The sequence below is a fragment of the Numida meleagris genome, chromosome 2 (assembly GCF_002078875.1).
Source record: "Numida meleagris isolate 19003 breed g44 Domestic line chromosome 2, NumMel1.0, whole genome shotgun sequence".
Classification (NCBI taxonomy): Eukaryota; Metazoa; Chordata; class Aves; order Galliformes; family Numididae; genus Numida; species Numida meleagris.
Window position 1 is genome coordinate 111,944,587 of NC_034410.1, and position 15,795 is coordinate 111,960,381.

Sequence of the window (15,795 nt, forward strand, 5' to 3'; positions counted from 1 at the left end):
CTGCAGTCTTGACAGGAGAGCTATTTAGGAAACAGAAAGATGTTAGGAAAGTTCAGTTTTTCAAAGTATAGGCTGCAACTTGGACAATAAACATGCACAACGCTATGTAAAAAGCTTAAAAACAGAAGGCAGCTTTGCTTTCTCAACTGTTGTTTCTAATCCTAAAACCAAATCCATCTTATTCAGTTCTCTTACTGTAGCATTTACTTTTAGAAAGTTTTTAAACAGTAAGACTTATGAATCCTGCATGACTTAAAATCAGCCAATTTCTGTTTTTATTAACCATCATATTGAAATTTGAGTGCTCTGCATTAGACACCTGAGAATAATATTTAAAAGGAAACAGTATTTAAACAAAATTTGTCACAGCCACACTGTGCCACATAACAGTTATTCTATCATGCATTACTTTAATTTTGCTTACACTGAATGCTGAGGGTTTTAGAACTTTCTTCTTTCACTGTTGTTTTTTTGTTTTCTTTTGAACATGCTACTTGATTCTCAGGAATTAACTCCAAATTTGAGGGTATAAAAAAAAAGAGATAAAAACAAAGACGTATCTGATATGAAAGGAGATAAGCTTGCTTTTTATTTATTTATTCTTTTAATCCTTATGAATTGCTGCATAGAAAAATCTAAAGCTGGCTCAAGATAGCTACAGAATAGATATACAGATGGCCAGATCAGTGAAGAAGGAGCTTGTCACTTCTGAACTTTGAAACCAGGACTTGCTATTTTGGGCCATCTGATAATTGATCTAATTAGTATTCAAAATACAAAGTCATGGTTAAAGTCATGGTTAATTATTATTAAAATCTACCGTTTTATAGTTACTAAATAATAACATTTCAACTTTTCCATTATGGAAAAAGCACAACAGAATGATCAAGCAATGATAAACATCATTAATTGATAAGTTTTAAAGCAGAAGTGGAAGGAATTTTCCCTCACTTCTAACCAGAACAAACCTTTGTTTGTGTTGGAAAGAATAGCAGAAAAGTGGACTAAGAAGACAGATTGTTGAGACAAAAAGTTAAGTGAAAATCTTGCACATGCAAACTACAGAGCAATATTAGGTGCAGGTTAATGAAACATTCAAGATAGAGAAGTTTATGGCAGCGATGTTCAACGTGTTGCAATATATTTTTCTTACAGCACACAGTGAAAATATCAATGATAATTCTGAGGAAACTTCCAAGTCCATGATATCTCACATCCTTGTACCTGGATGTCCAGAACATTTACTTGAGTGACCAGCCATTTTCTTTAATTTTTCACTGGATAGCCCAAAAGGTTTTAAAACGATAGATTGAATCCAGGAAGCAACCAAGGTATTATAAATACCCCTCTCCAACTTCTTCCATGGCTTAGTTCTATAAAAATTAAATTTTACAGACTTAACTTTATGTACAGTAGTCAGTCATCACTCTAATTTGTTTTCAAACTTTGGACAAAAAGAGGCAAATGATATTTACCAAAGTAAGTCTATTTACTGAATAACAAAATCTCAATTTAAGAATGGAAATCCAAATGAAAAAAAAACAAACAGTAAAATCAAAATTATAAGCATAAAAATCTAAAACATTTCTTTATTCTGTTGAAATCTGGTATTTAAAAATATTAAAAAAAAATCACAGGCTTTAGATAGTATTTCTGGTATTTCTATAGACATGTGGATAACCATATAGAAGCTCTGACTGTTGTCTCAACTCAAGACAAACTCTTTTCTCAACAAAGTGTAACATGGAGTACAGCAGTACATTCTCTTTGAAACTGATTATAATACAAAAGGGAACAACAAACTGGGAGGCATTTTACAAAAAGATAAAAATAAAAACGCTTGCCCCAACAACAACAACAAAAAAAACCCAAATCCTTTCTCCATACTTCTTTACAAAATCTATCCAAGATTTTGTTTTAGATTTAAAAGCCATTGTATACAAAAATACTTCATCCCGAGCTATGGAAAAGAACACATTATTTCACATACTCTTTTTTCTATCTTAGAATTAAATAAACAAGGAAATATCACCACCACTAATTCACAGTTGGATTAATTTTGTCTTCAGTGAAGATAGTTAACTTCTGGCAGACACTCTAAGGACTGCCTACATTTGCCATTCACGTACTTTTTGGGAGAAGTCTAAACATTGCCACTTATCTAGAAAGTCAAAATCTATATCTATTCAACAGTGCTAATGCAACTACTTTATCAAGAGAATATGCCTTTCTTCTCATGCAAACACCTCTTCTACAAGAATGAGCATATACCAGTCTTTAACATTTGAAGATTCTACAACAGAAGATGAAAAAATAGAGAGGACATGAAAATTATCCTAAGTTAAGTGAACCGTACCTGAAAAATAGAAAAAACAACAACAAACCAACCAACCTCAACTCCCACTATCTCGTCACTGATTTTCTGAACATGCAGACTTTCTATGATTGTTTGCAAATACTTCGTTCTACTACCATAGGTAAAATAAGGGAAAAAAAAGAAGTTCATTTGTGGAAGCTAGGATTCTACATTTCACTTCCTCTGAATGGCCACAGATATACTAGGTTAATTTTTCCTCCCGTTTTTCCATTTTCTGAGTAACCCAAGTACTGGAACAATATACTGATGACCCTCTGTACCTGCAGCTCAAAAATTCTAGTAACTACTGCATTCAGTCTAGAATTTCTCAGGAGATTTTTATTTAATAGAAAGAACTCAAGTATAAAAATTGCCTCCAAGGGTTCAGACAGGCATTGGTTATCCCTATACATGCATTTTTTTCTAATACTACTAAAGCCACCGTTTCTCTATACAGAGCTAAAGCAAGTACAGAGGTATGACATTCCTCCTGATTATTTGAGGTCTGAAACACTGTCTTGTCTTTGCTAGCTAAGAGGATAAGTTCTTTTACGGAACAATCAAAGTGAGGTGGACAAAAAGTGGGAAGAGAATTACTGGTAATGGAAGCCTTGAAAGAAACAGATTAAGAAGTCTCTACTGCAGTCACAAGAAGGAATGGACACAGATCTTCACAAATACCTGTGAAACAGAAAGAACTTGCAGGGTGTACAGTTGTAAAGTAGTTTTAGTATCTTTTCCCATAAAGCTTGCAGGTTCCATGACATAAGGAAATCATATGCATTTCAGCTATGAGTATTTAAAAAAAAAAAAAAAAAAGATACAAAACTAACTCAAACATTTGAGTTTGTTTGGCTGGACAGGTTTTAGGTAGGTTTTTTTTTTTACCTCTTCTCTTACCTTTGGAATGGGCTGGGGGAGAGAAGAGTACACTTCCTACACACAGCTTTCAAAATTACACAAATCCCTTGAACATAACTTAATCATGAAAGTTTCTTTAATTTAAAAAGAACAGGCCTTATAATAACTAATACAACAAATAAAATTGTAAATGTTAATCCTATTCAGGTGTGCCCAAATCATATAGAAAATGAAGTATTCAGCTACTAAACCAATCTTTGGAACACAAAATGCAAATTAAATCTAAAAATTCATACTGAAAACTGAAGGTTATGGAAATGGACAATATTAAACCACTGCAGATGCCAAAGAGCTTAATATGCAGTAGTTTGGTAATAGCTAAAGAAAGAAGAATGAAAAAAGTATATGAATTCCTAACTAAAAAGAGACTGTTGTTTCATGTTTAAGTCAATTTTAGAAGAGAAACCACTTGTTGTTATGGTAGCCTGACACAGAGAAAAATCCAAGACAGTCACAGGTCTTCAAACATAGTGTATGTACTAACAAAACCCTCACAAATGAAATAAAGGAGAATTCATTATACAGAAAGTTACCCTAATACAGTTGAACAGAAGCAGCTGAATATGTTTTTCTTTACTAACTTTGAAGACTTAATTCCTCAAGAGGGCATCTGGTCTTTCAGATTCTGTATCAATTTAAAAAATAATGTATTCTACATAAATAATAGTGTTGTTCATTTTTAGTATGTTTTTAAATTCTAACAAGCACAGTAACTTACAGGGAGCTTCAGCTAATGTAATATTTTTTAGTATCTGACAAAACTACAAATATAAAAATTTATGTCAATGTTCTGTAACATTTTAGAAATTACAGTTTCCTTTGTACTGCTGAAAATACTCTTTAATTTAAATGAGATGAAATCTTACTTCTAAGCAAAAGTTCAAAAATAATGAAAATCAATTTTTAATCTGTGTGACCTTCTAGTGTCATATTTTAAGTATGAAGTTTAAAAACATGATAAGGTAAGCTTGTAATAGAAACACTATCATGTATTGGCAGAATTCCCAGCTGTATCAAGTTGCGTAAAACAGATGTAACAAAGCAGCAGCACAGTTCTGCTAGTCTGAATAAAACCAATATGACCCACAAGAAATTAATATCCTCTTTCCATACATAATAGAGAAAGATTAGGATTACAACTATGCAAAATGTTATTTTATCTACTACTTGTAATTAATAGCCAATTTGTATCTCTGAAGTGATTCAGAACACCCCTCACATTCACACTACTGCAAACAAGTTCAGTAATTTTTATTGCACAAGTTTTCTTCAGCTGTGGTGGGATTAAACAGATACAGCCCCTGAAAGACTTGCTTATTTCTTCAAAGACAAATGAGGAAGAATAAACTGACAAGAAACTGGTTATTATAGAGTATGAACTTCCAATAGCATGATATAACATCCTAATACACAACTGATAACTTTGACCAGTTTGAGACATTCCAGTTTGCATACTGCTCAAGCTATTATTAACTATGCCAGGGTTTGTTTTCTTCTTTTTACTTGTTTTTGTGATCAGAGTAGATTTACACTTGAAAGCAAACAATTAAAGAAAAATATACTTTCTAAAATCACTTAAATAAGAAGTACTTATCACATGCTTGACTGTGAAGTGAAGATGGTAATGGTAGGAAACATAGGTAAAAGAGCACTATCACAAAGCACGTCTGTCAGTTAAAACTTCTTTAAGATACTCTGTGATCAGAAAGACATATTCCTTAAAACCAGTGCTTAAAGACTAGTGTTTCAAGTCATGTAGGATTTCAGAAGTGAAAACAAAACAGACTCCTGCAGAACTCAGAACAGTGGTAAAACAGTACAAAAATACACTGAACAGGTGATCACAGTCACATAAAAAGGCTTGTTATCACTCATTTTAAAATGGACCTGGCTTATTATGTTTACAAGATAAGTCTTCTAACTCTTGAAGCATCCCAAGCCCTCTCCCTGATCAGTGTATTAATAAACACAATAATCTAACAGTGGATACAGCAGCATCAACAACTTAACTTCAAAACTGTCCTGCAGGTAAGTATATGATTTACACTAACAATGATAAATAAGGAGAATAAGTAGTTCTTCAACTTGCATGAGGAAATAAAACAGAATTAAATCAATTAAAATTATTCAATTAGAAAAAAAACAATAAACATGATTACGACATATAAATTATGTAGATTTTTCCACCCAATTTTGTACTTGCCTAGCAATACTTTAGCATCTTCCACATCAAAATCTCCATCTCCATCAGCATCATATATTCCAAGTTTGCCTAAAAATGCAGAGAAGAACAAGACAATTAGGAATTCTGCAGCTTGTTTCCAACTCAGTGTTTCCAATGTGTGATGGTTAATTGACAATGCTAGGCTGTTACCACACCGATTATTTAGTGCTACTTTTTTAAACCATATTTTATTTCATATTGCAAATATTTTAAGTTCCTCTCTTCATTTCCTAGACTTTAGACTGAACATAGGTTACTTTTTTTCATACACATTTATCTCAGTGCTCATAGATTTAAAACAAACATATCATAGAATGGTTTAGGTTGAAAGGGACTTTCAAAATCATTTAGTTCCAACCCTACCTACCACTACAGATCCAGGCTGCCCAAAGCCCCATCCAAGCCGGCCTTGAACACATCCATGGATGGAGTATCCACAAATTCTCTGGGCAACCTGTTCCAGTGCACCACTATGTTCTTAGTAAAGAATTTCTTCCCTAAATCTAATCTAAACTAAAAGAGGAGAGATTTAAAGGTGTTACTTGTTGTCACATCACTGCAGTGCCCAATAAAAAGTGCTTCTTCAGCCTCTTCAGTAGGTCCCCTTTAGATATTGGAATATTGAATGGAATGTGGTGATGAAGCACTTTCTCACAACAAGTTTTGTTCAGAATAAAATTTAACTTCACAAGAAATGTTCAACATGCTTATGGATGGAAAATAAATATTAAAACAGAAAATAATACAACTTGAAAACAAATGATGATTATTTTAAGTCATTCTAAGTTCTCAGAATATAGATACTTGGTTAATTTCATCTTCAGTGCTAAGGTAATAGAAGAAAAGCAACGTACTTCCTGGACAAAGAAAAAAGATTCATAGTTTTATGAACAACTATATAACATTCAGCGTAAACAAAACTTTGTCTTCCCTTTTAGAGGTGACAACAGACATCTCACTTTTAGTTTGGTAACAACTCTGCCAGCATGAAATATAAGCAAAAGGAGAACCTGGTTTCTATAAAAAACAGTTTTTAGCATAGAATTATGGTGTACAGGATTAGGAGTGCCCTAAGATCACCAGGTGAGTAGAGGGCTATCAAATTAATTTTCATAACTCCAAACCAAACATTTAATCAGATAGAAACTCTGCACACTGTTTCCAGAAGGACTCTAACTCCTTGTGGTTTGTCAGTTAATTATTAAATTTTGCGCTCTCTAAATGGAGGCAGAACTCGACTGCTTAGCAAAATGAATGAAATATAGTTCTCTATATGCTACTTAAAAAATTTAATAAAGTTCAGCTTTGGGTCTAGAATAGACTGAAGATCATCATCACAGCACTGAATCTATCAGTTAGAAAGGACCTTCATTTATTTTTGGTTAATTACAATAGACTAATGGAATAAACATAATGTTCCAAAAATAATATCATATTCAAAAACAGGAGGAATTAGAAAGATGAGAAATGACTGTCTTATGTCATTAAAGAAGAACAGTAACATATTAAAAGTTAAAAACAAAAAAAAGTTTCTGGCCAAAGGACAGTAAAACAACCTTATTTCTCTAGTATCCTACCTTGTAGTACCTCTGACAAGTTATAACGGAAATCCTTTGCTTTGGCTGCATGCATGGTAAAAATACAGAAACCATTATTTGCATCACTAGACCTAATTAGGTTTCAAGCCAGAAGCTTCTCTTTAAATACGTCTACTTAAAAAAAAAATTCTAAGAAGAGACTTGCAAAGCTGTAAAGTTTTCAAAACGAGCAGTTGTAAAACTGCATTTTGAAGCCTGTAACAGAAAGAATAAGTCTCCCTAAGGACACACATCCTGAAATTTGAACCTTCAAATTTCCATCCTTGAATATTACATTAACAATACTGTCTTAACATTTTCATATGGAGACACAATTAACAATGTTGTAAGCTTAAAACTCAGCTTATTCAAAAGATCATTCACAAGATGACAACTGTTTGCTTGTTCCGATACTATAGCCAACACAGCCCATCAAAGAACCAGTAATAAGATTAGGCACCGACTTTCAACCAATCACCTCTATAAGTTTCTGAGAAAAACTGAAACAACAAATCTTAAATTGAAATTCCAAATGAGCTACTGTATACACGTTACGAGAAGATGAAGATCAAACCTTGGAGATTTCTTCAATGTTTAAATGCATGCAGTATTTCAGTAACCTCTTTCATTCTTATGAGAATCTCATTTTAGCATCAGAATTGAGCTCAACATTAAAATTTACTTTTTGAACTACATTGCATATTTTTGTGTAGGTCATTTTCAAACATTCCAATTGTCAGTTCAGCTAATTAGCAATGCACTGCTCTGTTTTACCTACAATGAAGTTTAATATTTTGGTTTCCTTTCTGAAATGTAAAGTTGCAGCCATTACAAAATCAGTCACAGGCATTATTAGAGGGGTTTTATTATACTATATTAAGATTTAAAATTCTTACCTAGGACTTCCTCGTAATCTACAAGTTCAAACCAGACAACTGCTACTGATGTCCAAACTCCCAGCAAAGCAATTACCATAAACCAGGTGAAAAATGAGCTTCCAGAGAGGCCTTCTTTCTTTCCGTTCTTGTTTCCTCCATGCTTACTCTCTGTTAAAACAAGGCACACAAACAGAAAAAAAGTGGATTTGCGTTACGTGCTAAAAAATTATGATTAAGCATATAATTATACATTTTGTGGGTTTCTTCTGATTTGGAGGTTTCATATTGCTATGAGTTACAGTGGACAACTCAATGATTATCTGTGTGGTAAAGGCCTCTATAACCAAATGAACACCAATCCAACCCGCTCCCCCTACAAGACAAAACAAACAAAACAAAACAAAAAAAACAATAAAGCAATCACACGTAACGTGCTTCAACAATTTAGTTGGAAATCCCTCCTTTTTACCCTTTGGTATGTATTTGCACAGAGCTTAACATTTTTGAGATGTTTGGCACTTGTGCCGGTACTTCTCAAACTGCCACCAGAGGGCAATCCCACCAAGAGAAACACTTGAAGAATTTCTTCTGAAGCAATGAACAGATTCAAAGTTATTTAGTGCTGCGAAGTTAAGTTAGCTTACGAAATCAACATGACCATTCAAATAGTACAGAGAAGCTAAAATCTAAACCTCATCAAGTGTAAAATTTCAAGTTCAGGCACTGTACTAACTGAAAACATCTGTTTCTTAAAACTGTGCCAAGGTTCACATAAGACACGCATTGCTTGGTCCAGTTTCAGATCATTCTAGGTAAAGAAGTAGTAAATGTGCACCTAAAAACACGCCTGTAGTTTTTCACCAGAACTCAAGGTCTGTTCCTTTGCCTCCTGATATTTATCACTTCAAGGCTGGCACTTCAGAGCTGGCTGAAGTTTCAGGCCAACCAGCCCCTCTTTGTTCCCTGCGAGCCCTGCCCTATGCTCATCCAGCCGCAGTCAGTCCCACTGCTAAGTCAAACAGTCCAGCAGTCTGTACCCAAGTTGCAAACAGGCAGTTGCTGGGATTTACAGACTCCTTAAAGAAAACAAAGAAATCTCCCCCTGGAATGCTGCCAACTGACCACATTAAAAATACTCTTTTTCAGCCTTCAAACAGTGGTGATCAAATGCTCTCAAGTAAACATGTGAAAATATTCGTGCTCAACTCTATTTAACGGCAGCAAAAATCATTCCAGTTTCACGTACAAAGGCCGAGAATTGGCATCATAATTCATCCAAAGCTCAAAATTTACTGCTTCTCTTAATTTTTCAAGTTATTAAAACTCCATAAGTGAAATTTTACATTCAACGAGAGAAGCGTCATTAAAATAATGATCTTTTGTTTAAAAAGATATATCTTAAGAAATATACAAATAAGAGCCGTGACTCGAGTGAGAAAAAGCTCAGTATTTCCCTTCCTAATCTTCCCCAAATTATAACAGTATAACTAGAAGCAAATACCCTGATCACCTGAATATTAGTATGATTCTTCACTAGAGTAAAAAAGGAGTAGCTTTTCAGAGATGAGTAATGAGAGACTGGTGGCTTATTTCCCTATTCCAGCTATAGATGCAATATAGAAGGACTTTCAGACTCTGCTTTTCATCAGATTCATAGCTGCAATAAGAAAGCATTTTATTGTATTCATACTGTTATGTACCATGGTGAGAGCTATATATAAAAAAAACTGGCTCACTTCAGCTCGTACTGATGCAGAATTTAATTTAAAAATATATTCCATTATTACTATTATTACAAAGATCAAAGACCAGATATTTGGCTTACTTGCTACATCACAGACAGTTTCCTTGGTATAAAATATCAATAATATTTAGAAAAAGACAACTTAGCCTCACATCAGGCACATTCCACCTCCTAATACATAGTACCCAAAGTACATAGGCACAGTTTTATGAGCTATGAGCATCTCCCTCATGGGAAGGTGTACAGACACCTTGAAAACACAGGCAGAAGCAAGCCATATGTGATACATACATTCAGAAATTTTACCAACTGTATTTGAAAATTATTAAAGCCACCCTTGAACTGGAAATTTTAATCTTCTGAAATAAACTACATAACTGCAGAATATGTTTTTTTCCTGTATTCCAGTGCTTTAAAGCCTTTAAAAATGACCCTTTAGGCTAAAAACATTTTAAATTCCAGGTTACCATTTTGTTCTAGAGCAAACCATGTACTGGAAGAGGAAAACAGAAAAGATTATCTTACTCTATCTCATACTTATTCATTTATCCTATTGTTTTGTACTTTGCTGCTATTTACCTCTAATGAAAAGAGCTTTAGTTAATAGAAGAACAGAAAAACAAAAGAAAAAGGAAGTAAAAATAAGAAGGTAACTTTTCCAATTTAGAAGTTGTTTCATGAAGTTTCCTCAAGAACAGATTCTGATATAAAAACATCTTTCTCAACAGTCAAAACCCACATTTTTGTGCTCTGGTTTCTCTCCTTTTGGGCACAATATTTCCAACATCCTTGAAAAATTCTGCTAGGAATTCCACCACGGCAGCTTTATCAGGTAGCTCTGACATGCATGGAAGTCATGCAACATAAACTGTGCGCTCTCAACAGATAACCGAACACACACAATCAGAACAAAAATCTGCCAGCCATTACAGAAGACTGACTCCAGCTTAGAACACATTCCAGACAGTTAATTCTACATTCAAGTCCTTTCCCTGTGCCTGCTGCCAGCCATGTCCAAAGTAGGTCACCTTCCATATCTGGCAAGCCTTTGCTTACACCACCAGATGGCTTTATGCAGACATCATAAAGTCTTAAACTGTGCTGTATGCCTCAGCAGCAAATTTTTAAAAGTCCTGTAACTCACTCATCCAAATTAAGAGTCACGGTTAGATAACACATTAAAAAAAAAAAAGCATCAAAACATTTGCTTTTTACTTTAGCTTACTTTGCAGGCACTTAGCAATTTTACAGACTTCAAAAATAACTTTCAAGTGAGATATCTGCACACAGAATGTCTCTTGTGTTAACAATGTGTTCTCTACTCAAGTAGAAACGAAGTTACAGTTAGGCATCCACACAAACCCATGAGAACCCTCTACTTCAGGAAACACTAAATCAAAGCCAGAGGCAGTCAGTAATGCAAACTAACAGTAGACTTACTAGAATGTACCCACTTGCCGCAGTAAGCTATTTATTTTGCTGATTACAGAGGCAGAATTTGCAACCACGCATTTCCAGTTTGCTCACAAAAACAGTTAGCATTGTACCTGTGTCGTCAGCCATAACACTGGCGTTCAATTTCCACCAAGTGAGTGCGTTGTTATCTCCAAAAGTTAACACTGAAGGCAGAGTAAGAAGTGATTTATCCTCACTGTAGTCTTGCAACAGGAGCTGACGAGTTTCGTAAAGCTAGCTCAGCTGGAACCCGAAACTGGACCAAAGTGAAAACTCTCCTCCAAAAAATCTATTTTTAGAGCGGTTATCTTCATGAGCCAAATGCTTTTCAGAACTCATATGGCAATCCTGTTCTGACGACAATCAAATTCACTTGCGCCTCCTAACAGAGCACCCTGAGTAGCTGATCCTTTCCCCTCCCCTTAATCTCTCAGCGTCACACGTAGCAAATGAAATCAAGCACACTGCGCTGCACACTGCTGCCATCCACAGCGCCTCGCTGCCTGTGCTCTGAGGACGCTGCATCCACCAGCACAAGCTGAAGCACAGGTCCGGACACAAAGCCTGCCTGCTTGCATTTGTTAGGCTGGCCCTTGCCCAAAGAACTTTCTCCATGTTGTCACTCCTCTAGCAGCTTCCCAAGCTCCTGTGCAGACAGACTGACCCTTTCCAGCTGGCTTATCACTCCAAAAGACATTCGATTTCTGAAACATAACACTGAGTCTAGGAGTCCTTTTAGATTGATTATGCATGTTGTTGCCAAGGAATTTTCAGCTCAGAACAGTTCCTCCAGAACACTTTCTCTTTGCTTCTAGCAGCCTGAACGAAGGGGTTCTGACAATTCTGCCAAAGCAAAGCCTGTTTCCTCATAATGCACAACGTACTACACAAAAATTCTACTGCACATTCGTTGAAAGCACCAGAGATGTTGATTTTGCTTTCCTTCCCCTTTCTTTTTCAAAAAACAGTTGACTCATATCACACCTTCAAACTGTGAAAACATGCATGCTACCTTTACAATTTAAAATTAACACAAATGATCAGCATACTGTCCTTCTTCTGGAGGACCAGAAAAGAAGAAAAAACTAACAACACAATAATGCAACTTACATCTGTTTTAGCAAACTGTCCTTTTCCCACTCAAACAAGAGGCAGCTTCCTTTTGGTGGAAGAGGGAGAAATCAACTCCTGTCTCATTGGCAGCAGTCCTGATGAAAGCTTCACTATCTAGCACTCTGCCCTTCCTCTTTTACCCTTCTTTAAAAATACAAAAATAATAATAATTTAAAAAGTGAAGCATTACAGCTACCAGGTATTTGGAAAAATCATCATACAGCTCCTTTGGTCTTTAAGATCCAGTAACTAATCCCCAAACACAGTTCCCAATAGCCACAGGGAGAACTCCAATGAGTTTAAGACTTTTCAAAGGGATGTAAAGAAAGTGCAGGCAGATAATTCTATAAGCAATGTACCTTTCAAGTACTTTTAAGCCGTTTGAATACATCAAGAATGGATGGTTTAAGAAAGACCTCCTTGTTCCAGCAACAGGTATGACATACAACAGATTTATAAATAAATAGAAGAAATTAAACAAAGCTAAAAGCTCACAATGTATTGAGAAATCGATAGCTTATTAAAAAGCATCATTTTAAGTGCAATCGTATGTAGTCTGTTGTATAAAAAAACATGTTGACAGGTATTAGGCTAGGCAATTTGTTGCCAGTTCAACATAGTTGCACCATTTGCATACAGTGTATTTTACTAAAAGTGGAGTCACAGAGATACAACTGATGCCGACGACCTGAGGTCCAGGTCATACATAGGCTGGAAGAGATTGCTTCGAAACTATTTATCAAGCTGAATGTGGGTAAGCAGCTGCAACACACTTTTCTAATTTGTTTGCTTCAAAACAAACTAAGTATATTCTGGGACAACTGCACAGTGAATAGAAGCAGAGAGAGAAGGGACAGTTGAGGAATTCACTTCAAATGCACACTCCTGATCTGACTACCACACTAGCAAACGTACACTGACCTTTAACTAAGTACCCACAGCTTTATCTTGTGTCATTCAAAGCAAACATACTATGAGAATTGATTCAAGAAATGGCAAACACATTCCTTCCTGAAAGGGAAGCTACAACTAAATTTGAGAAAATGATCGTCAAAAAGAAGATGGACCAAAGGGCTGCACAACCAAGCTAATGCAACTCGTCTTGAACAACAGATCAACGCATACCCTTACACCTGTCTCTGGGGATGCTACAGTACAAAAGACTCAAATTAATGTACTTTTGGTTGGTACTATTTAAGAAAAAACTTAACTGAATAGGTATTTAAAACTGAAGATCAGTTAAGTCAACAGCACAGACTTCTTGCATACATTCATTCCACAGTGTTGAAACGCTTTGAATTACTTCAGTGACACTCAAAAAACAGTATCGCTCACATCATTTGTATAAATGCAAGCCTGAAAACTATTTGTAAGAGAAATTTGCTATAACTGTGCAGCATGGTATAACTATGCATGCTATTTTAGTTATTTTTAAGAAAGCATAACTGACCAGTCAGGACACCACCTGACAGAGCTACCAAAGTGCAACCAAAAGATCGTAAGAGGGGAACAAAAAAAATACAAACATAAAAATAATAACTGGTTTCAAAGCACCAGCCTTAGCTGTTCAAATGTGTGTAATTATTTCTCACAGAGGTAGTAAGAAGTATGGAAGCAATTATGGATTATCATCTCAAGAGAAGGCTGCTTATGAGGGTGCAGAGGACAGCCACATGGGTAAGTACTGCTTGGCATTTTGCCAAATCATCTTTTCAAATACAATTAACACCTAAAACTAAAACAGTTCTTGCGAACCATTTTCAACAATAAAATTGCAATTAATTACCTTGCACTTTATTCAGGGTGAGATCAGTAGCAAGTATTTTGAGTAAAATACCTATTAAAGAGAAGCTTACAGCATTTTCTGTAGTTCTTACTGTCCCTCTTCTTATTAAAATAGCTTTGTCATCTCACTACTGTGAAATAGGCCATGTATTCATGTATGTATACACACACATGTATATAAACATACATATATTAAAAACATGTGCATATATATGTATATGCACGCACATTTGTACATTTTGCAATTCCCTCTCTAGCAGGGGGGTTGGAACTAGATGATCTTAAAGGTCCCTTCCAACACAAACCATTCTATGATTCTATGATTTGTGGTGTGTATGTATTTTAAAACCTAGATTCAATAAGCATGCATATTGAACTGTTACACTCTGACAACTCTTCACATCATAACAACAAGTACTCTGCTGAGGTTGAAATTGATTTCCGTCTTCAAGCTTCATCCAGTATACCAAGGGTGTAAGCACAGACATAGAATGGACAAACTGGACCTTTTGATCTTCTTTATGTTCCTTTACAAAATGTATTTCAGAAAGGGTGAGCTGGTTGGTGTTTTGTCTCTGCTTTTAATATTTTTGATAAATACACTACATGGTCTTTGTAACACAAAATTGATTTTTCTTTCTGGTATTTAAGAGCTCTTCTTCTGCACTGAAACTCTGGAACAAAACACGCGTCTTCTACAATTCTCTTCAAAAACTAGATGTCTGCTCTGGACTTCATATAATTTAGTCCACATGGAAGCACAGATGGTTCGTGCATGTTATCAAAGACCTTTAATAAACTAAATCAGAAACTTACTAGCTGCAAAAAGAGAAATGGCTTGAAAACAAAGAGGCTTAATTCAAAAAAAAAACCACAAAGATGGGAACTTAAAGTTGAAATAATAAATTAGCTGAGTGAAATGCAATTTTGGCCCTCTGGCTCCCACCTCCCAGATTTTTGCTGAACTGTTTGATAAATTTGTTTATTCCATTTTTAATATATCTTTATATTAATCTTTCAATTCCTTAATTTCATGTGATTTCTCATAATTACTTGACTATAGGAACATTGAAAGAATAACAAATACCGAAGAAATGAACAAAATCATAAATTCAGGATTCAACAACCAAGCAGATTGATCACTCTAGGGTCAGAGGTGCTCCCCTGAACTGCAGGAAAGCTCCTCCCTTCATTGGAGCTGTTACCCTTGGACCGCCTCCTAGAATTCAGCACTCAACCAGGATACCAAAGATCAGAGGTTCAGTTCCCTCTGTGCTGGGGACCATGAATTTCTTTGAAGATCTAAACTACACGTCCTCTAAGACAGGACAACAACGCAAATTCAGTCCTTCATGGTGAAGCTGTTCTATCTTGCAGTCCAATATTGACTGATGAGAGCAGCAATTTGTATGAGAGAAGCTCTGTGGAACAGAACCTAAAGCCCAGTTTTTCCCCTCCTTTCCAGTTAAGAAAGTTGACTCTTGACATAACTGGCCTATTGTCACACTCATTCCCATCAGAGTGAATCATTGTTTCACTTCAGATTGGAACAGCTTCAACAAGAATTTAAAAATTTTCACTCTCTCTTCTGTTCACGTATATTCCATAAACAGCAGCTGCAACAGTGAAAGTCAACAGAACTTCCGTAAGGAAGAAAATTCAAGTAATCATCCTTCTTCCCTATACCAAGTAAGAGCTCCAGTTACCCAAATGTTGCACAGATGTAAGAAAACACTCTCTGT

General features: G+C 35.4%; 1 protein-coding gene across 5 annotated transcripts in view; it reads right to left on the reverse strand.

Annotated features, from left to right (window-relative positions):
• Positions 1-15,795, reverse strand: part of ASPH (aspartate beta-hydroxylase) — a 110,115-nt gene that overhangs the window by 84,691 nt on the left and 9,629 nt on the right. For 4 of the 5 annotated variants that reach the window (XM_021389058.1, XM_021389057.1, XM_021389061.1 and 1 more), the window contains exons 2-3: positions 7,975-8,124; positions 5,481-5,549 (exon numbers count right to left, since the gene is read on the reverse strand). In XM_021389058.1, coding sequence (XP_021244733.1) covers positions 5,481-5,549; positions 7,975-8,124 — 219 coding nt within the window. Of the gene's footprint in view, positions 1-5,480; positions 5,550-7,974; positions 8,125-11,247; positions 11,590-15,795 lie in introns of those variants that run through there. The other variant, XM_021389062.1, reaches the window with a different exon arrangement.